At 47.5% G+C, this 24,392-nt stretch overlaps 2 protein-coding genes and 2 long non-coding RNA genes across 7 annotated transcripts in view; 1 reads left to right on the forward strand and 3 right to left on the reverse strand.

The window, feature by feature from the left end:
- Positions 1-18,139, forward strand: part of SLC6A20 (solute carrier family 6 member 20) — a 54,309-nt gene extending 36,170 nt beyond the window's left edge. For 3 of the 4 annotated variants that reach the window (XM_061128826.1, XM_061128828.1, XM_061128827.1), the window contains 4 exons: positions 5,206-5,410; positions 7,236-7,395; positions 7,980-8,145; positions 10,459-13,892. In XM_061128826.1, coding sequence (XP_060984809.1) covers positions 5,206-5,410; positions 7,236-7,395; positions 7,980-8,145; positions 10,459-10,608 — 681 coding nt within the window. In that variant the 3' untranslated portion in view covers positions 10,609-13,892. Of the gene's footprint in view, positions 1-5,205; positions 5,411-7,235; positions 7,396-7,979; positions 8,146-10,458; positions 13,893-16,529 lie in introns of those variants that run through there. The other variant, XR_009690393.1, reaches the window with a different exon arrangement.
- Positions 1,810-5,197, reverse strand: LOC133046033 (uncharacterized). The gene is made up of 2 exons (XR_009690394.1): positions 3,086-5,197; positions 1,810-2,581 (listed from the first exon to the last, which is right to left on the reverse strand). It is a non-coding gene; the product is annotated as an uncharacterized LOC133046033 (long non-coding RNA).
- On the reverse strand, positions 5,420-7,251 carry LOC133046034 (uncharacterized). The gene is made up of 3 exons (XR_009690395.1): positions 7,093-7,251; positions 5,885-6,384; positions 5,420-5,687 (listed from the first exon to the last, which is right to left on the reverse strand). It is a non-coding gene; the product is annotated as an uncharacterized LOC133046034 (long non-coding RNA).
- Positions 18,140-18,283: 144 nt separating the features above from the next.
- The window catches only part of SACM1L (SAC1 like phosphatidylinositide phosphatase), a 66,528-nt gene continuing 60,419 nt past the window's right edge, over positions 18,284-24,392 (reverse strand). Inside the window, exons 18-20 of the mRNA XM_061128829.1 lie at positions 24,230-24,322; positions 22,770-22,827; positions 18,284-20,137 (exon numbers count right to left, since the gene is read on the reverse strand). Of these exons, the coding sequence (XP_060984812.1) occupies positions 20,001-20,137; positions 22,770-22,827; positions 24,230-24,322 (288 nt within the window). The 3' untranslated portion in view covers positions 18,284-20,000. The remainder of the gene's footprint in view (positions 20,138-22,769; positions 22,828-24,229; positions 24,323-24,392) is intronic.

The following is a 24,392-nucleotide window of genomic DNA, read 5'->3' on the forward strand; positions in this document are numbered from 1 at the left end:
TTAAGTACCCAGAAGCACAGGGTTTTAAGGCTGTTGCTCCTAAAAACGGCCACAAGGCGGCAGCACTTCTGCGTCAGCTCTCTGGTAACCTAGGTAACCAGAGTCTGGAGAACTTCCTGTTTCTTGCTTGTCAATCAGGTGGAAAGTGCACTAACAGACACCCAAGGGCTTGTGTCTCATTTCTCCTGGCTCCATAAACTTCTAGACAGATCCCAACAACTGCGCTGGTGGTATGCAACTGAGGGACTGTAAGGAAGGAGGCTAGAGGTACCTATTCACCAGAAGCCATGAAGACCGGGGGGCTTGCTCTCCTTGCCCAGGGAGTCCACCACCCTTTAGCTGTATGAGACTTGGTTTACCTGTAGGATGGCTCGACTGTCTGTAGAGATCAGGGTCCCATCCAGAGGAGAGCAGGCGCTACAGGTCCAAGGTGGCTTGTATGCTGGCTGTCCCATTCTCCCCCCGGTCACCGGGGCTCATGACTGTCAAAATAGGGATCCAAGCCACCTCCGCATTCCACGAGATGAGCTCAACCAGAATCAATTAGGCCTGAGTGAAACAGAGGAGGCGTTCTTACATTGAATTTTTATTTTCTCCTCGAGTATGCTCAATTTACAGTATCGTCTTTTGAGTTCAATAGGACCTGGATTCAAGTTCACATAAACAAGGACCGATTTTTCTTTTGATTCTTTTGTGACAGTGTTTGTAGAGTAGAGTTGTCTGTGTTATGCAGTAGGGCCTCATTAATTGTCTATTTACATTTGTATGTATATTAGCGTATACCAGTTCAGGCTAACCTCATGATTTTTCTCTCCAACCTCGCCATCATGCTCCACCAGAAACTCTGAATTTTTTGTCTGAGGGTGAGTGTTTACATTTCCCTGTCAATTATGTCAGTTCGGTTCTAGTTTCCACCTAGAAGTGGTATCATCAGCTTGGTCTTCCTCTGTCTGACCTGCTTGAGTTAGTGAGGTCTTCTCCGGGTCCATGCATACTGTTGGCAATGGTGTGTTGCAGTTTGGTTTTCTGAGTAATAGCCTGTTGTACACATGGTGTCTTCTTTGTATAAGATGTATACATACATCGTCTTTATCCGTTCTACTGTCACTGACAATAGTTTGCATGCCTTGCCCGTTGTAGGTAGACGGGAAAAGGCCAAGGGAGGGAGTGTGTGATTTTCACTGCTGATCTTCTCTTTGGACATAAAAGCAAGAGCGCATGGCCAAATGTACAGAGCTGTAGTTCTCCTTTCTTAAATAGCTTATCTACTTCTCTCTATACTGGCTCTGAGCAATTTACCTTTCCACAAATACCTTGCTCAGGGTACCTTTTCTCCAGGCCCTCTCCATCATGTGGGGTTTGTAGGATTTTTGATGATTTGTGTCAGAGATACCTTGTTGTAGATTTCGTTTGCATTTCTCTAAGCAGTGGAGATGCTGAACATCTTCTCAGCTGCTTTAAAAAGAAAAACACAGGTTGAGTGAACTTTCTCCTTTTGAAATTGCCATGTGGCAAGCAGACTCTTCTATGAATTTTTCTTCCGTGACCTCCTACAGAACTTCATGAGAGCTGTGGTCTTTCACACCCTTCAAGCCTTTTGCTTATTAAGCACCCAGAAACATAGGTTTTACAGTCCACAGGGTTGCAGAGTCGGACACGACTGAGTGACTTCACTTTCACTTTCAACATAGGTTTTAAGGTGGTTGATCCTAGAAACCACCACTGTCAAACTTGGGATCCAAGCTACCTCAGGGCTCCAAGACATGACCCCAGCCCAGCCAGGCCTGAACGGAAAAGAGGAGGCATCTCTAAAGTGAAGTCAAGTTTTATTTTCTCCTGGATTATGATTAATATACAGAATCGTGTATGAGTTGAATGGGAATTGGACTCAGGTTCAAATGTACATGGAATGACTGTTGCTTGGATTCTTTGGGACACAGTTATTTGCAGAGTGAAGAGAGTTGTCTGTGTTCCACTGTAGGGTTTCCTAAATCATCTATCTTAAATATATATACAAATACATGTATATCAGTGTGGAGCTGTGAACGCCAAGCTCATAGTTTCCCTCTCCACCCTCCCCATCTTGCCCCTTTGAAAACAAGTTCGACATTTTTTTGGTGAGTTCAGTGCTATCTGGGTGTCCACGTATATGTGATATCATGTGTGCTTGGCTTTTTTCTGTCTGAGTAGCAGTCCGTTGTTTATATGAGGCCCATCTTCTTCACCCTTTCTTCTGTCGCCGGGCATTTTCATAGTTTCCATGCCTTGCCTGTTGCAGGTAGATGGGCAAAGGCCAAACGAGCCTTTGGTTTTCTTTCCTCACATGCAAGCAGGAGTGGGACTGCCGGAGCTTTAGGGAGCGGCACCTTTCCTTTCCTAAGGACCTCGTCACTTCTCTGCATACTGCCTGTGAGCCACTCAGCTTTCCACAAATACCTTCCTCAGAGTCACTTTGCTCCACACCCTCCCCATCAGATATTCTGTGTCATCTCTTTGAGGACAGGTGCCAGAAGATACTTCATTTGAGATTTCACCTGCCTCTCTCTCAAGCACTGGAGATACTAGGCATCTTTTCAGGGACCTAAAAAAGAAAAAAAAAAAAACACGCAAGTTCACTCTACTTCACCCTTTGATGCTGGCTTATCACCAGTTTGTCCCAGTTGACTTTTTATGGGCTCACCTCCTGCAGTAGATTTCTTGGGAGCTGTGGGCCACTCACAGCCCCTGGAGCCTTGTGTATATACAGGAACCAGAAGCATAGCTCTGGAGGCTGCCGTTCATACAGGCGGCCACAAGGCGGCAGCACTACTTCATCCCCACTCTGGTCTCCCAGGCAACCAGAGTCTGGGAGAAAGCCTTGCTCCTGGGATGTCAATCAGGTCAAGAGTGCCAGAAAAGACACCCAAGGTGGGTCTCATTTCTCCTTACCCCTTAGAAGTTCTAGACCAATTCCAAGGCCTGCACCAGTGGCATGCAGAACTCTAAGAAAGAGGCCAAAGTACCTCTGCTCCAGAAGACTAGGTGACTTTTTAACTCACTCTGCCCTGGGAAACACCATTTTTTAGCCATAGGAAGTCTGGTGTACCTGCAGGAAGGCTCATCTAATTGGATCCCATCCAGGGCTCACCAGGCACTTCAGGTCTGCTGTGGCCTCCATGGAAAGCTGTCACTTTCTCCCCACTTAGAGGAATCATGACTTCTCTTTGAGGAGTCATAGCCACTTTGGGTTCCAGGATATGACCCCATCTCGAATTGTGTATTCCTGAATGGAAAAGAGGAGGTATTTCTAAAGTAATTCACTTTTTATCATCTCCTAGAGTATGATTAACAGTGCCGTGTTGAGATCATTAGTAACTGGACTCAGTATCACATATACAAGGACCATATTATCTTTGGATTTTGGGTGATATTCATTTCTGAGTGAGTAGTTATCCCTGCACTGCAGTAGGCCCTCGCTCACTGTCTATTTAAGATACAGATATATACATAACATACATATATATACACACATACACACACCTCACTAAATACCAGCGAATCCCACCTCCTAATCCCCCTTTCCACCCTCCACATTAGCCGTGTTAGAAGAGTTTCTTTCCTGAACTGGCTGTTTCCATTTCCTCGGTGTGTTAGTTCCGTTCTTTCAGAGTGTCCACCTGTAAGTGGTACCGTATATGCTCAGGCTCTCTGTCTGACCTACTTTAGGTGGTAAGATCCTGTCCGGGTCCGTCCACACTGGTGTCAGGCCTGTGCTGTCATTCGCTTTTCTGTCTGAGTAGCAGTCCGTTGTTTATATGAGGACCGTCGTCTTTACCCTTTCTTCTGTCGCCGGGCATTTTAGTAGTTTCCATGCCTTGCCCATTGCAGGTGGATGGGCAAAGGTCAATGGAGCGTGTATGTGTGTGTTTTCGAACGATGGTTTCCTCTCCCCACACGCAAGCAGGGGTGGGACTGCTGGAGCTTTAGGGAGCGGCACCTTTCCTTTCCTAAGGACCTCGTCACTTCTCTGCATACTGCCTGTGAGCCACTCCGCTTTCCACAGGTACCTTCCTTCAGTCACTTTTCTCCACACCCTCCCCATCTGTGTCGTCTCTTTGATGACAGGTGCCAGGAATACTTCATTGTAGATTTCACCTGCCTTTCTCTAAGCACTGGAGATACTGGGCATCTTTTCAGGGGCTTTAAAAAGAAAAACACACATTTACCCTTCTTCACGCTTTGGCGCAGGCTTGTCCCCAGTTGGCCCTAGCTGATGTTTTCATCCCTCACAGCCCCTCAAGCCTTACACACATTAGGTACCCAGAAGGATAGCGTTCCAGTCTGCTGTTCATGGAAATGGCCACAAGGAGGCAGCACTTCTCCACCCCCTACTCTGCTCACCAGGGCGGCCGGAGTCTGGGAAAAAGCCTTGTCCCTGGGATTTCCGTTACCTTATTTTCCTCTCATGATCAAGTTCTAGACCAATTCCAACCCTGCACCAGTGTTATGTAGTTCACGAATTTTAAGAAGGAGGGCAAAGGGGCCTCTGCTCCAGGAGCCATGAAGACTGGGTGACTTTCTAACTTGCTCTGCCCCGGGATACGCCATCCTTTAGCTGTGGGAGGTCTGGTATACCTGCAGGAAGGCTCATTTGGAAATAGAGATTGGGTTCCCATCTAGGGGATCCTAGGAACTACCGGTCTCCTTGGAAAGTTGTCACCTCCTACCTCCCTCACAGGGACTCATGACTTTCCATCGAGGAATCCCAGGCACCTCAGGTGCCAGGGTATACCCTAGGCTTAATCAGTTAAGCCTGATTTCAAAAAGGATGCGTTTTTAATCTCTTGCAGTACCGTAGTTTACTAGTGTCATGTTTGAGTTAGGAACTGGATTCATCTTTACGTACGCCTGCAGTGATTTTTCCTCACCTGCTTCTGTGCTCTTGTGTCTTCACCATCTCAACTCCCAGGTCACCTCCTCAGTCCTGATTAGGAAGCAACAATTATTCTAAGCTGTTAATACTTTATTAGTAGAGAGTGATGTAAGTTCGGGCAGAAAAAGTGCACTCAGTGTTTGAAGTAGTTAAGAGTCAGGTATGAGGTCTTGACAAGTGACATTTCTCTTTAGCCCAGGTCAACCTCAGAATGTGGGATCTCCTCGCCGATTTAAAGGTGCCCCAAGTACCTTAGCAGCGGGTGTGTAACTGTGTGTTCCTACCTCACACAGGCTGTTCAAGGCACTGGCCTGGCTTTCATCGTCTACACGGAGGCCATCAAGAACATGGAAGTGTCCCAGCTGTGGTCCGTGCTCTACTTCTTCATGCTGCTGCTGCTGGGCATCGGGAGCATGCTGGGCAACACGGCTGCCATCCTCACCCCTCTGATGGACAGCAAGGTCATCTCCAGCTACCTGCCCAAGGAGGCCATCTCCGGTGAGTGGGCCAGGCACCAAGGCGGTGGGGCGTGGGGAGCCAAGCAGAGGCTCTGTCCTCAGGACTCACCTGCTCCCCGAGTCACTGCCGCATCCTCTTGGGAGTCCTGCCATGGCGCTCTCAGGCACTCTGGGAATGTAATTCACCCCACATCTGGTCCTCCACATCATGGGGAAGTCAGGTGGTCACCCCAACCTTCAGCAAAGGCCAGATTCCCCAACATGGCCCTCCAAGCTCTTCAGGCATTCAGAGAGCCTGCTTTTTCGTCTGTGCTGACCTAAGAATAACCATGACAATTTGTACATTTCTTAAACACACTCTCAGTGAACCACCACCGAGTCAAGGTACAGAGCCTCCCTCTCACCCAAGAGCCCCCTCCCGCTGCTGTCCAGTCAGCACGTCCCCCGCCCCAGCAGCCACCTCTGCTCTGAACGCTACCATCTGAGGGTGTTCCTGCTCTCACACTGTACTTACCCTGTCTGTCTGTGGCCGTCATTCAAACTCAGTCTGTGAAATCCACTCTGATTCAGTTCAGTTCAGTCGACTCTTTGTGACCCCATTGGACTGCAGCACGCCTGGCTTCCCTGTCCATCACCAACTCCTGGAGTTTACTCAAACTCATCTCCATTGAGTCGGTGATGCCATCCAACCATCTGATCCTCTGTTGTCCCCTTCTCCTCCTGCCCTCAATCTTTCCCAGCATCAGGGTCTTTTCCAGCGAGTCAGCTCTTCGCATCAGGTGGCCCAAGTATTGGAGTTTCAGCTTCAGCATCAGTCCTGCCAATGAACACCCAGGACTGATCTCCTTTAGGATGGACTGGTTGGATCTCCTTGCAGTCCAAGGGACTCTGAAGAGTCTTCTCCAACACCACAGTTCAGAAGCATCAATTCTTTGGTGCTCAGCTTTCCTTGTAGTCCAGCTCTCACACCCATACACTCCAGTGGCAAGTGGCAATCATCTGTCTCTCTTCTGTCTGTGAAAAAATCCACTGATAGCCCACACACAACGTATCTGCCCATTCTGCTCTCGGTGGACAAGCATGCCTCTCCACTTCACTCCACCACCCACCTGCTCCGCTCCAACCCACAGTGTCTGGAGGACCCTGGGACCCCCAAGCCCTGCCTCTGATGACACCATTCCAGCACATGTACAACAGCCCGCCAGCGCCTCTCCTCTCGGGAGCCAGCACTGTGTGCCTACAGCTCCCCAACGGCTCACAGCCTGCTCTCCCCTCAGGACAGCGGTGGGGCTCATGGCGGGTGGCAGTGGACAGCGAAGGGGGGAGCGTTAGGGTCTCATACTTTTTGGGGGGGGTGTCTGAATTCCATCACTGTTTCTTGTCGTGCTGTGTGATGTTGGGAAAGTTACCTGACATCTCTGAGCCGTGGCTCCCCCCCACCCTGTAAAAGGGGGCTTGGCTCCTGCTACCTGACTCACAGCCCTCAGGAGCCGGCGGGGGACAAATGCCAAAGGCGCCGTGGGATCTGGGTCAGCATTTGTTTCCTCTCTCCCTCCCTACCCCTCTCTCTCCCGGTCAGATGGAGTCCTCTACTGGGGGTCCTGCAGCTCAACTCTCCTCCCCCCAATTCACCTCCCACAGGCTCGAGCTGTTGGGATAAACAACATAAGCAGACCCACAGCCCGGGTGAGATCACTTAGACAGCAGTGCCCCCAGTTTTACCTTTCACACAGAGTCGGGTGTCCGCTGCTAGACCCCTCCGTGAACGAGTGTCGGGAAGTCCTGCTGACACGCCTCCCACCGCCTCGGCCCCACGGGAAGCTGTCACGGTCGCAGGCGGGTGAGCAGGGGTCTTGTGGTCCCAGGTCTGGTGTGCCTCGCCAATTGCGCCATCGGCATGGTGTTCACCATGGAGGCCGGCAGCTACTGGTTCGACATCTTCAACGACTACGCTGCCACGCTGTCCCTGCTGCTCATCGTCCTGGTGGAGACGGTCGCCATGTGCTACCTGTATGGGCTGAGCAGGTAGGAGGCGCCGCCTGACAACGGCACGGGAAATGCACCCACGAAGGCCACGACTCCCAGCACTTTCTCCAGTGTAGTTTCCAGAATCCTGGAGAAGTCTCTCCAGTCTACAGTAAGACAGATACTATTATGCTATTTATAAATTCAGGTAAAAGAGTCAAGTTATGAGAGAGAAAGAGCGCGCTCGCAGACAGGATGCACAGTGGTGGGCGGCAGGGCGGGAGGGACAGGTCAGGGCTGCCCTCGGGGCCCCCGGGGCTGAGGCCGGCTTCGCGGACGCCTCCCCAGGCCCTCTGTGCCCGCCGGCGCTGGGCGCTGCCCTCCTGTCTGCATCAGTGGCCTCCACCTGGAGGCTGGGCCCAGGGGCGCGTCCTGATGTCCACTCACCTGTGGGCGGTCGCTTTGCCCCGCTGGTGGCAGCCTGTGCCCTTGACCTCCCCCAGGGAAGAGGGCCCCGTGGTCGTGTCCAAGCACCACTGGTGCTCAGCACAGAAGCTTCCTACACACAGACGGCGCTGTGGCCTGGACCGCCTGCCTCCAAGAGCACGAGTAATCCAGACTTTCTCTCCCCACTCTCCAATCAGATTTGAAAGCGAGCTCAAGGCCATGACTGGACGCGCCCTGAACTGGTACTGGAAGGTCATGTGGGGCGGCGTGAGCCCGCTGCTTATCATCAGCCTCTTCATCTTCTACCTGAGCGACTACATCACCACAGGGACCCTGCGGTACCAGGCCTGGGACGCCGCCCAGGTATCTGCCATCTCGGGGGTCTCGCTTTCTGAAACCAAGTGCCTCTCCAGAATAGGGGCAGTTGTTTGTCGCAATGGGGAACCATCATCCAGCTCCTTGCTTTCTTCAGCTTTTATTGGAGTATGGTTGCTTGACGATGTTGCATTCATTCCTGCTGTGTGACAGTCAATCAGTCAGATATACAACCATTTCTTTTGCACTTTCTTCCCATTTCGGTCACCGCAGAGCTCTGAGCAGAGTTCCCTGTGCTACAGAGCAGGTTCTCACTAGCTATCTATTTATACACCATGTTACATATGTCAATTCCAATCTCCCAATTCATTCCATCCCCCTCTCCCGCTGAGACCTCATTGTAGTTCTCATTTCTCTAATAATTTGTGAAATCCGAGTCTTTTGTGTTTCCATATAGAGTGTGGAATGTTTTGTTCCAACGCTGTGAAAATGTCCTTGGTAGTTTGATAGGGATTGCACTGAATCTGTGGGTTGCTTTGGGTAGTATAGTCATTTTCACAGTATAGAGTCTTTCAGTCCAAGAACACGGTAGATCTCTTTATCTGTTTGTGTCATCTTTGATTTCTTTCATCAGTGTTTTATAGTTTTCTGAGTACAAGTCTTTTGCCTCCTTAGGTAGGTTTATTCCTAGGTATTTTATTCTTTTTGTTGTGATGGTAAATGGGATTCTTAGTTTCTCTTTCCAATCTTTTAGTTAGTTATAGGAATTTAGTTAGTGTATAGGAATGCAAGAAATTTCTGTGCATTAATTTTGTATCCTGCAACTTTAAACAAATTCACTGATTAGCACCCGTAGTTTTCTGGTGGCCTCTTTAGGATTTGCAGATGACATACTATACACAGAAAGCAGTGATATTTTACCTTCTTTCCAGTTTGTATTCCTTTTCTTTCTTTTTCCTCTCTGATCACTGTGGCTAGGACTTCCAAAACGATACTGAATAAACCCACTACTGCATAGCACAGGGAACTCTGCTCCATGTTCTGTGGCAGTCTGGATGGGAGGGGGTCTGGCAAGAATGGACACATATGCATGTATGGCTGAGTCCCTCTGCTGTCCATCTGAAACTATCGCAACATTGTTAACCAGCTGTTCGCCAATACAGAAAGTTAAAAGTGAGCATCCCAGAAAAAGTCATAAAGTGATGGATATAAAGGTTCCCACTTACTCTTGTAGTAGGCGCTATTCCTGTTATGGTCATCTGGGAATTCATCCCTTTTGCGTGGACATGGGAGTGATTTGTGAACTCAGAGCTGAAGTGCTTGCTTTCTGTTTCCTTAGATGTACATGCTGTTTGGCTAAAACTCTGCAAGCTTCTTTATTACCAGTCTCGGATATTTTTAAAATTTCTAATTCCTGAGTAAATAAAAAGAGGGGGAACAAAATCATTAAGGGGGTGTACTCAACGATTTCAGAACAGACTGAACATATACAATATACCCTTTCACTCTGATTATGAGAGAAAGAGGCTGTTACAAAGTCATAGAAATAGTAATTTGAGAGGGCAATTTATTCAGTTTACATGGAAAAGAGAACACTAGTATCTTCACCTACAAATACAAAGCAGGTCTACAAAACCACACTTCACATAAAGCCCCCAAAACAGGTAGTGGGGGGAACTGTGTTGATTAAGAATGGTCCTGTTCCTGATCTTAGCAGAAATGCTTTCAGGTTTTCACTGAGAATGTTTGCTATGGGTTTGTTGTTGCCTTTATTATGTCGGGGAAGGTTCTCTCTCTGACTACTTTCTGGAGCGTTTTTAGTGTGTGTGTCAAAGCCTTTTCCGTATCTGAGCATCACATAAAACACAAAGAGCAACAGAGGTCCGTGGGCTGCTTCCCAGAGCCACACTCGGCTTGGCGTTTTGGTTTACACATCGTATGTACTTTGGTTGACAGCAGGCTTCCTTGGCAAGAAGGCAGCATTTGTTGGTTTTGGGGCCTCAACTGGCTTGTCATCCATTTCGCATTTAAGGAAACGTCACAAATTCTGCCAACTTAAGTCCATCAACCCTTCTCTTGAGACGAGAGCTGCGTTACTGGACTTAGTAGCTAACAATGCACATGGCGGTGGTTTGAAGTCATTAAATAAAATTTAAAGTCCAGCCCTCTCGCATCACTGGCCGCACTCCGGGGCCAGTGGGAGCCCCTGCCTTGAGCACCAGCCTTTTTTATTCCCATGGGCGCTCCCAACAGCAGGCGCGCTGCTTGTGTTCAGGGCTCAGGGGCTGCGTCTGCCCCGCGGGTCCCTAGTGACTGTGCGCGGAGCGGGGGCGTCTCCTGACACTAGGGTTCTCTCCCCAGGGTCAGCTGGTGACCAAGGACTACCCGCCCCACGCCCTGGCCGTCATCGGGCTGCTCGTGGCCTCCTCCACCATGTGCATCCCACTCGGGGCCCTGGGCACGCTCATCACACGCTGCCTCAGGCGGGGAGACACAGCCCCCGTGGCCTGAGAGCCGGGCACCCCAGGACCGACGCCGGCTGCTCACCCAAAGGGGGGGCACATCAGCTGCTACCGGAAATCCTGACTCCGGACGCACTCGGTCCGCTGTCTTCTCGCCGATCAGGAAGGTGAGGAGGTGACTCCCTGAGGAGGAGCCCCGTCCCCTCCCCGCCACCAGAGAGGCAGGATTCCCACGGCGAGTCTGGAAGGTGGCTGCTTGATGGCAGCAAAGTCCAAGAAGCAGGGCGCACTGTGAACTGAAATCTGACTTTAATTTTTATGAAATAAAATTTTAGCAGGTTTTTTTTTTCCCTGAAGAAATCTCAAAACGTTAGGAGGGCATTCGTTTGTAGAGAAGTTGGTAAAAGGAGTTTTCAGTGCCTAAGATGACAAATCTGAATGTCATCAGTGCAAAATAAGTTCTATTTTCAGTCACGGTGAACCTGCCATCAGCTGTGTTCTCCTTCCCTGAGAGGATGGGCTGGCCATAAAGAAAGAGAGACTTTGCCCAGGGCTCACACAGGAGGTCACGATTCCCTCACCTGTGGCCTCTCCATGGGGCCAAGGCCAGTCCTCCCCACGAACAACCCCAAACCCCAGTGTCTCAGGGCCTTCATGAGCTGCCAGAGCCACTGCAAGGATGAAAGTGAAGCCAACGTTCCCATAGGCAATATTTGGACATAATGACCAGCTCTCTATAGGAAAGACCATGATCACAGCTTACAGTCAGTGTTAAATTACTTACCTGTACATAAGTTTTTCTAAAATGTATAGAAAGATTGGTCTCAAACAGAGCTTCTTTTAAGTGAAGAAACCGTTTTTATGACATGGCATTAGTCCACCGTGCAAACATCTGCTATCTTTTTACCTGTAACAGTAAGTAGGTCAAGGTCATGCTGACTTGAGAGGGTCCCTTCCTGTTCTAACATTCCTGAATCCCATGATCTCAGTGAAACACAGGAAGGTTCTCTGGGAAGATTGTACAGACATCTTTAAAGACACTTAAACACTCACCTGGGACATCAGCTGGAGGTGGCTTTTCTCTTACAACTTAAGCCCGCTTGATGGTGTGGACTAAGCTGGAGAGTCACATGTAAATCAATGAAGTTAGGACAGACCCTCACCCCATATACAAAAATAAACCCCAAATGACTTAAAAGACTTAATTAAATATAAGACTCACAGAAGAGAACATAGGCAAAACATTCTCTTGACAAAAACCATACCGATATTTTCTTACGTTAGTTTCCCAAGGCAATAGAGATAAAAGCAAAAATAAACAAATAGGACCTAATCAAACATATCAGCTGTGGAAACCATAAAACAAAAGGACAACCTAAGGACTGGGAGAAAATATTTCTAAATGATGTTACTAACAAGGGCTTAATTTCCAAAATTTACACAGCAAAAGGAAACCATAAAACAAAAAGACAACCTAAGGACTGGGAGAAAATATTTCTAAATGACGTTACTAACAAGGGCTTAATTTCCAAAATTTACAGATAGCTCATACAACTCAATAATAAAGCAACCTAATCCAAAAATGGGCAAAAGACCTAAACAGACAGTTCTCCAAAGACAATGTACAGATGGCCAATATGCACAAGAAAAGACGCTCAACATCAGTAATTATTAGAGAAATGCAAATCAAAAGCTACAAATTAAAATATCACACTGGTGAGAGTGACCATCACTGAAAAGTCTACAAATAACAAATGCTGGAGAATGTAGAAAAAAAGGAACCCTCCTACCCTCCTACACTCTTGGTGGGAATGTAGACTGATGCATCCACTCTGGAAGACAATATGGAGGGTCCTCACAAAACTAGAGTTGCCATATCATCTAGCAATCCCACTCCTGGGCATATGTCCAGACAAAACTAGAATTCAAAAAGATACATGCACCCTTATGTTCTTGGCGGCACTATTCACAATAGCCAAGACATGGTAACAACCTAAATGTCCATCAGCAGATGAATGGAGAAAGATGTGGTACGTATATGCAATGGAAGATCACTGAGCCATAAAGAACAAAATAATGCCATTTAGGGCAACAGGGATGGACCTAGACATTATCATACTCTGTAAGTCAGAAAGAGAAAGACAAATATCATGATATCACTCGTAAGCGGAAGCTAAAACACAATGCAAATGGACTCACAGAGAACAGACTTGAGGTCGCCAAGGTGGAGGGATGGTGGCTGAAGGATGGCCTGGGAGTTTGGGCCTACTATATACAGGATGGACAAACAGCAAGGTCCTACTGAAGAGCACAGAACTGTATTCTACATCCTGTGATAAACTGTAATAGGAAAAAAAAAAAATACTTTGCTTTAAAATGTACGCATTTACGTACCACATCTAGCCAGTCCTGTGATTTCTCATCAGAGGTTCTTCAGTGTCCAGACCCCTCAGCTATCAAGGCCTGAAGAGTGGGCACACTCGACAGTAAATAACACCGAGTCTGTTCCTACAGCCTTACAGCTCGGTCCCCACCTCAGCCCTCAGTCACGATCCCTTAGGACAGAGGCCACCCCTCTTGGGGATGTTCCTCGGCGGGGCGTCTCAGCCCCGAACGCCAGGGCCCTTAGGAGTGCAGACACAAATTCTGTCCTCAAGCAGCACCGCACTCACAGCGGTTGGACCTCGGTGGTCCTCCACCACGGTGTCCCTGCCAGCCCCCCGGGTGCACTTAACACTCCTGGTGCGCAGGCCACCCCCTGGAACCTGCCAACCTGAGAACCGGTACCCTCCTGAAGAGAGATGGGGGACGGGTCAAACGTTCAGGCACATTTACACCAAAAGTGACCTTTAAAAGTCCTGAGAGCACTTTTGAGCACTTGTATGGAAAAGTCACTTCTCCAAAATAATCTCTGCTCACAAAAGTCAAACACATGAAGAACCATTATTATAGACTAATGTGCTCCAGATGAAAGTATCTCCAGTTTCGGTTCAGTTTTATCCTGGATTCTGAGAACTGCATGAAGAGCAGAACATTTCACAGTCATCCTCTTGAACCACTAAGTCCTGCTTCAAAAAGGCCTTTCCTGGCTGTTTTCTAGAGCCTTCACCAAAGTAGTCATCTTGGCATCCGTCCACCCTCCTTCAAGAAGCTAGAGAAAGAAAGGCACATTCCATCCCCACACCCTTAGCAGTACCATGACATCAGGACCAGACAGGAACTCCAGAGAGCTTTCTATTCACACTAACAACACGCCAACTCCTAGTGCTAAAAAATCAGGTAGGGAAATATTTGTGTTTTTAGCCACTGTCATAATAAAACCCTAAACAAGTATCTCTCTCGATCTTTTTGGTCATTTATGGGATGTAGTTTTGAAATCTCTAAACACAGATTTTCCCCCTCATTATGTAAACATACTACCTAATTTTGGAAAAAAAGGAAAATAAAGGAACAATCTGTCTGCTCTCTTTTTTATGATTGCTTCCTCCCATGCACTGACCACACCAGTGCAGTAGTGTGTGAAGGCCATCACCTGAGAATAGAGTCACATGGTAACAGGAAGGCCAGCATCCCAAAGAAAAATCAGGGAAAAAATTCCAATTTGATGGATTTAAGCAGCATGTGAGCTCTTCTGAATTGCTGCAGAATCTTTCCAACCCTTCTGAGAGAGAGAGAGGTCCTGGGTAGTCTGCCCACCTCAGGATCCCTAGTTGGCTGAGGCCACGAGAACCCACTCAGTAGGCCTGGGTGTGACCTCAGAACTGTCCTGGGGTGGAAAGGCTGTGTTACCTACTGTGTTAGGTTTTTTTTATAAGTTATTGTACATAAAAAATTATGGCTATTGCACTCTATAGACAGAAAAGCTGGGGAAAAGGACTCACCCAACATTTTCTACTGAACATTCAGGGAAAGAAAGAAGAGTGACCAGTTTAAAAATTCCTTTTAAGGCAAAAAGTACACCTACAAATATGAAATTCTCAACCAGAGCTTTCTGACCGGTCTCTTCAGGGGAATCTCGGGTCCTTTGGCTACTGCCCACCTGCATAGGATCCACTTTCATGGAGTCTGTTAAAAGCAGCCCTGGGGAGGTTCTAGGGACAGTTCTGGTCCCTGGACTTGATGGCTCTTAGACTCTAGAAGGGAACAGAAACAGTAATAGATAATAAATGATATGATTACAGACTGCAATCTTTTCTAAGGAGGAAATAAACACGCCCGGTGACGGTGTGAGAGGAACAATGCTAGTATCAAGTGGCCGAGGAGGAGAAGCGGGCCTGAATTTTGAAGAAGGAGGAACTGTAGTTACTGGAATTGCTGGAAGGTCCATCTAGGCAGAGGCAATAGCAGTGCAAAGGCCCGCAGGGAGCAGCAGCAGAAAGGAGGCCTGCGGCTAGACTGGGGAGCAGAGAGAAGACGGGTGGGTCAGGGAGCAGAAGGGGCCTTTTGGTCCTACAGAGGTCAGAGGAGTCCTGGGAGCCAGGACGAGGAGGTTTCATTTTCTTCAGAGAGCAGCGGAATCTCACCCGAGGGTCTTAACATGGGACCCCGTGTGAACCAGCTGACGTTGCAAGATCACTCATGGCTGTGGAGAAGGGACCACAGGGGCTATACATGGGGTTAGTGAGTCCACGGGCGAGACGGTGGTTGGTGTGGACACTGGCGTGAGGAACTGGTGGATCTGAAGTGTATTTTGGAGGGAAGAGTTGCCAAAACTTGCTTATGGACAGGATGCATAGTTGAAAGAAGGAGAGGGATATAATGTCACACTTACTGGGTGGATGTTGGTGGCATTTTCTGAGATGCAGAAAGCTGGGCATGGAACCAACCAGTCTACAGAGTATACAAATCAAGAGTTCTGGAAAAAGGAAAAAAGGAAAAAAAAAAAACCTCTGCCAAACTGCATTTAGTTTGAGGCAACTGTGAATCAGGGGGGAATCTGGGGTAGGCAGTTGAACATTAGAATCTAAGCTTTGGGAAAGATCCAATCTAGAGGTATATTTTGGGGAATCACAGTATAAAAATGCTATTCAAAACCAGGGGTCTAAACAGCATCACCGGGGGCAAGTGTGTACATGGAGAAGAGGGCCTAGGGTGGAAAGCTACAAAAACCCCAGTGTTGCAGACACAGCCACGGCTTCCTTTCATCCTTCTCACAGAGAGGGGGTCTGTGTGCCTCCCCGGGCCTCTGAATGGGCTTCTGAGTGCTCCGACCAGGAAACCTGACGTCAGAGGCTCAACCACAGAGGCCTCCACCTGGATTACCGGACCCCTCACTTGGGCCACCCCGAGGCGGCAGGGCCATGTGGAGGCGCTGAGCTCACAGAACCAGTGGCATCCACCTTCCAGCCTCCCTTATGTCGCGCCAGACCAACCTGGGCCAGGGAGACCAGCCCCCCTGTCAGCTGAGAGACCCCCGTCCGTGCCCCCTGGATCACAGGAGTCACCCAGCTGAGCTCACACCGTGAGACTGCCTTCCAGCAACAGGAAGCCAGGACAGGGACAGAGCCGGGAGGAGACACGAGCGGGCGAGAGTGCGGAGTCAAGAGCCCAGGAGAAGGTGTGCTCCCAAAGGCTCAGACAGAAGGACATCTCCAGGTCTCCTAGACACGACTGACGACCTGTACTTCCTGCTTCTCACCTCAGAGTCTATGCTTAAACCCGACTGTGACAGGAGATCAATTTAGGACTTAAAATGTAAGACGATATCTTAATGGATGACACAGTAGCTCTGTACAGCTAGAAAACTAAATACACAAAAGGCATGCATCACTGAAAACGGTGAATGAAGAAAGACAAACAGCTGGGCCTTGGGCTAAAACAAAAAGGGAAGACAAAGTCATGCTCAGAATAATCAGTGAAAGGAAGTGCTAAGAACAAACAGGCCATCTAACCAGCTCAGCCAGGACCAGGGCATTCGTGGTGACAATTACACATGTCACAACAACTCATTAACTGTTCTGCTCCCCGCAGTGAAACCCCATTCATGGCGCCTCTGCATGATGTCCAACACGGAGGACGGGAGCTGGACCTCGGGGAAGACCTTCCGCCTGTAGACTTACCTGGGCTTCTCGGCAAGTGTGTGTGTGCATGGCGATCGTAGGGAACTGCCGTGTGGATGAGAATCAAAGACTGTGAAGAGACCAAGTTCAACCCTCGAGTGAGGTCCAAATACAAACCAGAGCCCACGTTTTTCAACTCCAAGGCCAAGTGCTTGCTCTCATGCGCACCTTATCCACATTCAGCTTCACAGGATGCTCTGTAAATAAAAAAAATCCCAGACAAAAAATTCTGGTGCTGCTGCGTTACACACACACCCCTCTCTAGGAGTCACTTTTCAAACCTGACAAGCCCAAGAGCTGAGACAACTGTGACTTTAATCTGATGTCTGCAAATGGCTCTCATCTCAGATTCCTATTGTCAAAAGAAAAAAGAAAAAAAAAACACCCTCTGGAGAATCCTCTGGCCCCCAGACTGAGGAGCTGGGGCCCCGAGCTCAGGGCAGAGCCAGACCACCCTGCAAGAGGCGTCGGAGTGAGGATGCGTTCTCGGCAGTGCAGAAGCCCGACGCCCCTGGCAGTGGAGGGAGCCTGCAGTCCTACAGAGACAGTGCTGTACCTCTCCCGGGAACCATGCGGGACAAGGAAACTGGACCGCGTGTCGGATCACAGCACGGAGTCCCTCCCGGGCTGTGCTCCTCCGTCCCGCACTTCAGGTTTGGCCACACGACCTGCTCTGACCAATGAAATGTGAGCAGAAGGGGCTGTCACCTTCAGGTGGAAATGTCTCCCTTTCCTTCCTGCCAGGACAACTGGTCATGTTCCCGTGTGAAGCTGTCCCGTCACCGGGCCCCAGAAAGCAGACGGCACGTCGCAGAGCCGCAGCAGACCCTTCAAGGATACACAGAAGCAATGAGAAATAAGCCTTCGTTTTTTTTTTTTTTTTTTTTATGCCCTTAAGATCTGTGGCTCATTTGTTACCTCAGCATAATCTGATCTACCTGGATGGACACAGACCCTTTTCCTACTTTACGGGGAGGCAAAAATACCTAAAAGGTGAAAAGACAAAATTATCTCACAAGGACCCCCTTGGAGTTGGGCCATGTGGCCCTACTCAGGCACAAGCGGTGGGAGGGAATTTTTGGTAAATTCAACACCACTAAAGTCACACACTTCTTCCACCAAAAGTCACAAGAAAATGAAGAGAGGTCACAGACTGGAAGAAACATACAGCACACATAACCCATAGAGAATTCCTCTACAGACAAGGATTCCAACAAATCTTTAAGGACAGGCAATCTAACAGAAATGGGCAGAAGACCCAAAGGCACAGCACAGCAAACACCTGATTCTCACCAGCTCTGAATCACGACTTTGGATCGCTCCCTCCTTCCAGGCTATGCGACCAGACTCGCAGAGAGACCCCCGCCCTGTATCCGCACCATGCGTGGTCCCCTCCCCGAGTGCGCCGACCCAGTGACTTGTTTCTAGTGCAGAGCATATGGCTCACGTGAGAGATGAGTGGACACTTTGGAGATGAGGTTAAAGAAGAATGTGACTTACTGCCTTTGATGAACCAAACTGCCAAAACGGAGAGGCCTATGTGGCAAAGAACATAGTATTTTAAAGATAATGATGACCGTGCATTGCTTTGTATGATTCTTAAAATTCTGAAATAAAAAAGAATATCCCTTTGAAGACAAGGCACAGGAATGACACCAACATTAGTTAGAAAAGAATATGTCATTTTATTTTCACTTACAGATGAGACAGTACATGAATTTAGGAATAAAATCACTGCAGGTTTCTGAAATATTGACACCTCAAGGTCTAACACACCAACATTAGCCCATTCACTGCAAAACAGCCACATCAGCAGTTCAGATTTGGTCTTTGTCGTGGTTGCTGAAATAAGTTCTTAACGTGAAATGCCCAGTACGTCACAGTAGACATGAACCGAGTTTTGATATTTCCTCTTTGGAACAAATGATGCTATTTACAAGTTAAGAGTAGGCAGTTCTAATTACTTACCCTATTATGAGTGTTAACGACTGACTTTAAGCTACAGAGGGTTTTCCAGCTATTATTTCCTTTAGAGTTTCTAAAAGCAACAACTCTTATTAATGTTTATCAATGATAATGTTGGAAAAAAGGTGATGTTAAAATCAAGGCGCTTTTTAGAGATATTTAAGGACAACAAAAGGTATTATTACCATTGGAAAAAAAAAAAAACCTGTACATATTTTCAAGCACAACACAAATATTGCAGCAGTATTTAATTGAACTATTGTAAAATAGTGGCAATTACACTACCTTAGATACTTTCTAGTTTTTAAACCTCATAATTACAATTTCAATATACAGTTTCCAACTTATTATTAATTAGAACTATGCACAGATTCTAAAGTGTATTCTTCAGGTTTATTTCAACACATAAATTAAAGCTGTAAGTTGGTCCTTGATTTGGAGAATGATAACTACCTGGAAGCACTAAATTTCAGACACACTTACTGAGAACTAACAAAAATAGTTACAGAGTGAAAAGTGTCAACACTACCGTGCGTGGAAAAGCAGCTGCTGCCTCCAAGTGCAACATGGAATTCGGCATGAGACGCACTCAGGGACCCGCGTGTCTCGAAGAAAGACCCTAGGAAAGCTCGAGGGTCAGGAGGGAGGCGCTGACCAAGCGAGGGTGTTTCCCACACCGGGGCGATCCCGAAGACCGAGGCGGCTTTGGACCTCTAGCATGAGGAATAGACTTTACATTCGCTGATTTCATTTACACCTTTTAAAAAAGATAGAGTATACCTGAACTTTTTTCATCACACTTAAACTGCACAGTTCAAGCTGACTGAACTCGTAAGGCAGCCCAACTAGAACTCAAGAGGAACACCAGACCCTGGTCTCCTCTTTCCTACTATGTAGTCATGGACAATTTTGTCCAACTATCTCTATGTAGGAGATTTACACGTTATGAACAGACTAGAGTTAGCTTACTGTTAAACTGTTAAGAAAAGTTCAAAGGTATATTGAAAAGTAAGCCTGCTAATAGCAACTGCTTCTACAGTGACAATAAACTGAGCTAGAAAAATAATTTTCACTGTTTCAAATGAGGGAAGAAGCTAGATTTTTTAAATATATTACTCATTCTTCAATGGCTGATTAAACTGATGATGTATAGGTTCCTTCCATCCTGTGAGTTGAATTCAGGTTACATTTTAATTACAGACTAGATTCAAATTATAACTATCCCAATATAGTGAAGAGATCATCAAGGCAGTAACACCAGATCAACTCTAAGTCATCACCCCCACACCAAGCACAAGATGTGCTCCTGGATAAACGATTTACAAAGATCTCGGCTGCCGTGGAAAGCGGGTCAGTAAAGACTCCAGTTCTGCATGATGGAATCTTCCAGGCCAAGCCGCTTTCCACAGACACAAATTCAGTCTATCTTTTCTTTTTGGACCAATCTGGGAGCATCAACAAAGTCTTTGCCATTGTAAAGAATAATAAAAAATGTTCCAATGCTTGCGACTCCCCAGAAGAGCACATAGGCCAGGGTTTCTGTCCACGTGTCACCTGTTGATTTTAAAAAACAAAGAACTGATAAATAACAAGTCATTTTATTGACACTAGTTTCAGCTTTCAGCTATTTAGCACATCTTGACAGCATTAAAGTTTACAAACACATCCAAAGGAAAAACATAAGAACCTCTCAGTTAAGGTTTGAACCAGTGGTTCTCTAACTCTGGCTGGCTCGAGAATCTTCTTCAGGGCTGGAAACAGTGTCAGCTGCTGGGCTCATCCCCAGCCTGTATGCTTTGGCAGGCCTGGAGAAGGGCCCCAGAAGCTGCATTTCTCACAAGTTCCCAGATTATGCTGATGCTGCTGGTTGAGAGACCACATTTGAGAACCACTTGACTACATACACTTCCCTGGTGACTCAGACATTAAAGAATCCACCTGCAATGCAGGAGAGCCGGGTTCGATCCCTGGGTCAGAAAGATCCCCGAGAGGAGAATGGCAACCCACTTCAGTATTCCTGGGCTTCCCTTGTGGCTCAGCTGGTAAAGAATCTGCCTGCAATGTGGGAGACCTGGGTTCGATTCCAGGGTTGGGAAGATCCCCTGGAGACAGGCAAGGCTACCCACTTCAGTATTCTGGGCTGGAGAATTCCATGCACTGTATAGTCCACGGGGTTGCAAAAACTGAGTGACTTTCACTAAAAACCAAAGTAGGGGTTAGAAATCAAGCACTGTCATATCTAAACACCACAAACGTCATTATGTTACAACAACTAACTGACATCAGGGATTACTATCCACAGCATCCAGTCCATCTTCACTTGTACAACATGCATATTTATACAGTTGCTAATTCTGACAGCTCTGGGTTTTAAAGCTCTTTCTGGATAAAGAGAAAGGCGGTTCCTCACAAGTCCACCCTGGTCACTCCCCAAAGGGATGGTCCATTGGTTCCGGCTGAGTCGCGGTCCTGATGTCCCTGCCTTTGCAGACGTTCTAGAGGAAAATGTGTGTATATAAAAAGACCAAGATAACAAAGCTAACTCAACAGCGGCGTGGCTCCCAGAAAAGGCATCCATTGGGCAGTGTGTTAAAGAAAGAAGTCAGTGGATCGAGGGCGTGGGCTGAACCGTGAGCAGCACAGTCTGCTGGCCCCTCCTTTTCCTTCCTGCCCCGAACATGACACAGGCCCCCATCACGGCACACAGTGATGCGGCACTTGAGAGCCCCCGGCCTGTTTTTGGACTGTGAGAGCTTTTACATTTTCAAACAGCTGCAAAAACAGTGTGCAAGAGAGACCATATGTAGCTTGCAGAATCTAAAATACTTATTGTCTGGCTCTTTTCGGGAAACATACGCTAACCTCTGCCCTAGAGTAACAGGAGGACAGCTCCTTCCTGTGTGGTGACCACCTTCACTGCTGAACACGCGGGGATTACAGAGACGAACAGGCTCCTAGCTGCCCCTGGGGAAGCTGGCAGAATCAGTGTGGGGGGTGAACAGGAGGCCTTAACTCAGGAAACGTTTGCTGAGGGCTTCCTGTATCCAGTATTCTTGCCTGGGAAATCCCACGGACAGAGGAGTCCGGTGGGCTACAGTCCATGGGGTCACAAAGAGTCGGACATGGCTGAGGCAATTTGGTACGCGCACCCTGAATCCTAGGTGCAGGAGGTAAAATAGTAAGACAGGTCTCTGCCTTCAAAAAGCTGCTGGTGCACTCAGAAAGATGAGCAAGTATGCAAAGCATGACTACCCAATGGGTGCTGGACGCCACGGAGCAGGGCGCCTCTGAGGATGAGACCCCGCAGTGCTCACGCTGTCAGGAGAGGGCAGTGCTCTTGAGGGAGGGACACACCATAGTGTGGAACCCAGAAAGGGGGAGCTCAGGTCTGTGCAGGGAGAACAAAGGGACACTCGATGGGAGGACGGAGGCTGAGCGCAGAGGCGCCCCTTCGAGTGCCTGAGGCTGCACCTCCAGGCAAAACATGGGCATCACAGACTCTCACTCTCAGAGCACCGAATGTTACTATATAAGCAGCTAAGTAACTTAACCCCGTTAACTTAGTGACACAGGAAAATATTGAGAGGAAAAAGAAAACCAGTAAGACCCGTTTGTTAGCTCAGGTTCCTAGGCAATGTTTCTATTTAAATTTACTATGTATTAATCTATAATAACACTGACTCGCCCAACAATAGGTGGTTGGTCACATAAACTATACATCCATCAATGGAATACTTTGCAGCCATTCAAAGTAAAAGACATGGATAAATATTTATACTGCTCAGTGAAAAAGACAGTACAAAAAAGTTTATAGGATCTGCCTTTTGAAAAAAAAAATCATACACACCTACAAAGACTAAAACATCAAAACGTTAAAGAATAATTAGCTTATCTCTGAGAGGCAAGGTGATAACATTTTCTTTTCTAACTGTATTTTCTGTAATTGCTATGTATTACTTTGGTAGCGAGAAAAAAAAAACAATTTAAAAAGCTTAAGTGGAAAAAAACACGCCATCAAGCTACCGAGTATATGTTTTCCTCCCTGTCACATCTAAGGACCCGCGTCACCTGCTCCCTTTACTCAGTTTAACGGGACACACCGTGTACTGAGCAGGCGCAAACTCAGGATGCTGTACAGAAAAGTTCAACAGTCTAAAAGATGAATGTGAAATGGGTGCAGACTTACCAGCCATCAGCAGACAGATAATGCACATGGAAAAGGCAACAACCATGATAATAGGCAACTGGAAAAGGAAACAGAAACCACCACGTAAGATGCTAATCAAAGGTTGCAAAATCAGCTGTCTGCTTTCCCTGAAAGACAACAGAACACTTCTGTATCTGATATACAAAATACCTTTCTTTCAGCAAAACATCATTAGAGTTTTGATCATAACTGCCCAAATCTTCAAACAGGTTAAAAGAGCTGAAGAAAGCGGAGGGAGGTCACCCAGATGTCTACTCAGACTCTAGGCCCCCCCACTCCAGGACACCCTGCCCACTGGCATGAAACCCCAGAGAGGCTCTTGCAAAGTCTGGTGACCGAGTCAAAAACGAGAGACGTGATGAAAACATACACTGACTTCCATGTCACAAGTTTGCCTCCAGCAGATCCTGAAGCTCGGGGGAAGCAGTGTCTCCCCAAAAGGAGAGGCCCTCACTCCTGCTCCATGTCTGTGTTCTCACTTAAACAACATCTGCAACAGACATCTAGGTGCCTCCACGTCTTGGCCATCATACACAGTGCCGCGATGAACACTGGGGCGTGTGTCTTTTACAACTGTGGTTTTCTCAGGGTATATGCCCAATAGTGGGGTTGCTGGGTCATATGGTTGATGTATTCCTAGTTTTTGTAAGGACGCCATACTTTTCTCCATAGTGGCTATGCAGTTAACATTCCTACCAACAGTGAAGGAGGGTTCCCTTTCCTCCACATCCTCTCGAGCATTTATTGTTTATAGATTTTTTTTAATGTGGTACATATATACAATGGAGTATTACTCAGCCATAAAAAAAGAACAAATCTGGGTCAGTTCTAGTGAGGTGGATGAACTCAGAGCCTGTTATACAGAGTGAAGTCAGAAAGAGAAAAACAAATACTGTGTATTAACCCACATATGTGGAATCTAGAAAAATGGTACTGATGATCCTATCTGCAGGGCGGGAAATACAGATGGAGAGGATGGACACGTGGACGCAGCTGGGGAGGGACAGCGGGACGAGTGGAGAAAGCAGCACACGGTCATGTGTAAAATGCAGAGCTAGTGACGAGCTGCCACGTGGCACCGGGAGCCCAGCCTGGCCCTCTGATGACCCCGAGGGGCCGGATGCGGGGAGGGGAGGGGGCTCCACAGAGAGGGGCTGTGTGTGTAATTACGGCTGATTCACGCCGCTGTACGGCACAAGCCAGGACAATGCTTTGAAAAGGAACCAAACCAAACAAAGGATCCGCAAAGGACAGTCAGGTGTGAGAGAGGGCAACATTCCACAGTGACCTCACTCTTCTCCCTCATCTGCTCCTTGCGGCAACTTAAGTGTTCACATTCCATTTAGAGCAACATAATGTTTTATGTCAAGGGGAGTTGGACCATCTGTACCTTCAGTCACAATGCTGTTAACAACTTAAAAAACATAAAGGTTTCTTACAGCCAGGAATTTCAGATCTCTTGGAACACTTAACGGACTATGAGATTCTAATTCATCCACTGAATAGTTCCCAAGAAATAAGTCTATGGAATCCTAGAAGAGAAAAAAAAGCAAAATAATAACTCCCAAATTAGGTATGGGGAACAGTACAGATACAGCCACC

Source organism: Dama dama, chromosome 24 (assembly GCF_033118175.1).
Source record: "Dama dama isolate Ldn47 chromosome 24, ASM3311817v1, whole genome shotgun sequence".
Taxonomy (NCBI): Eukaryota; Metazoa; Chordata; class Mammalia; order Artiodactyla; family Cervidae; genus Dama; species Dama dama.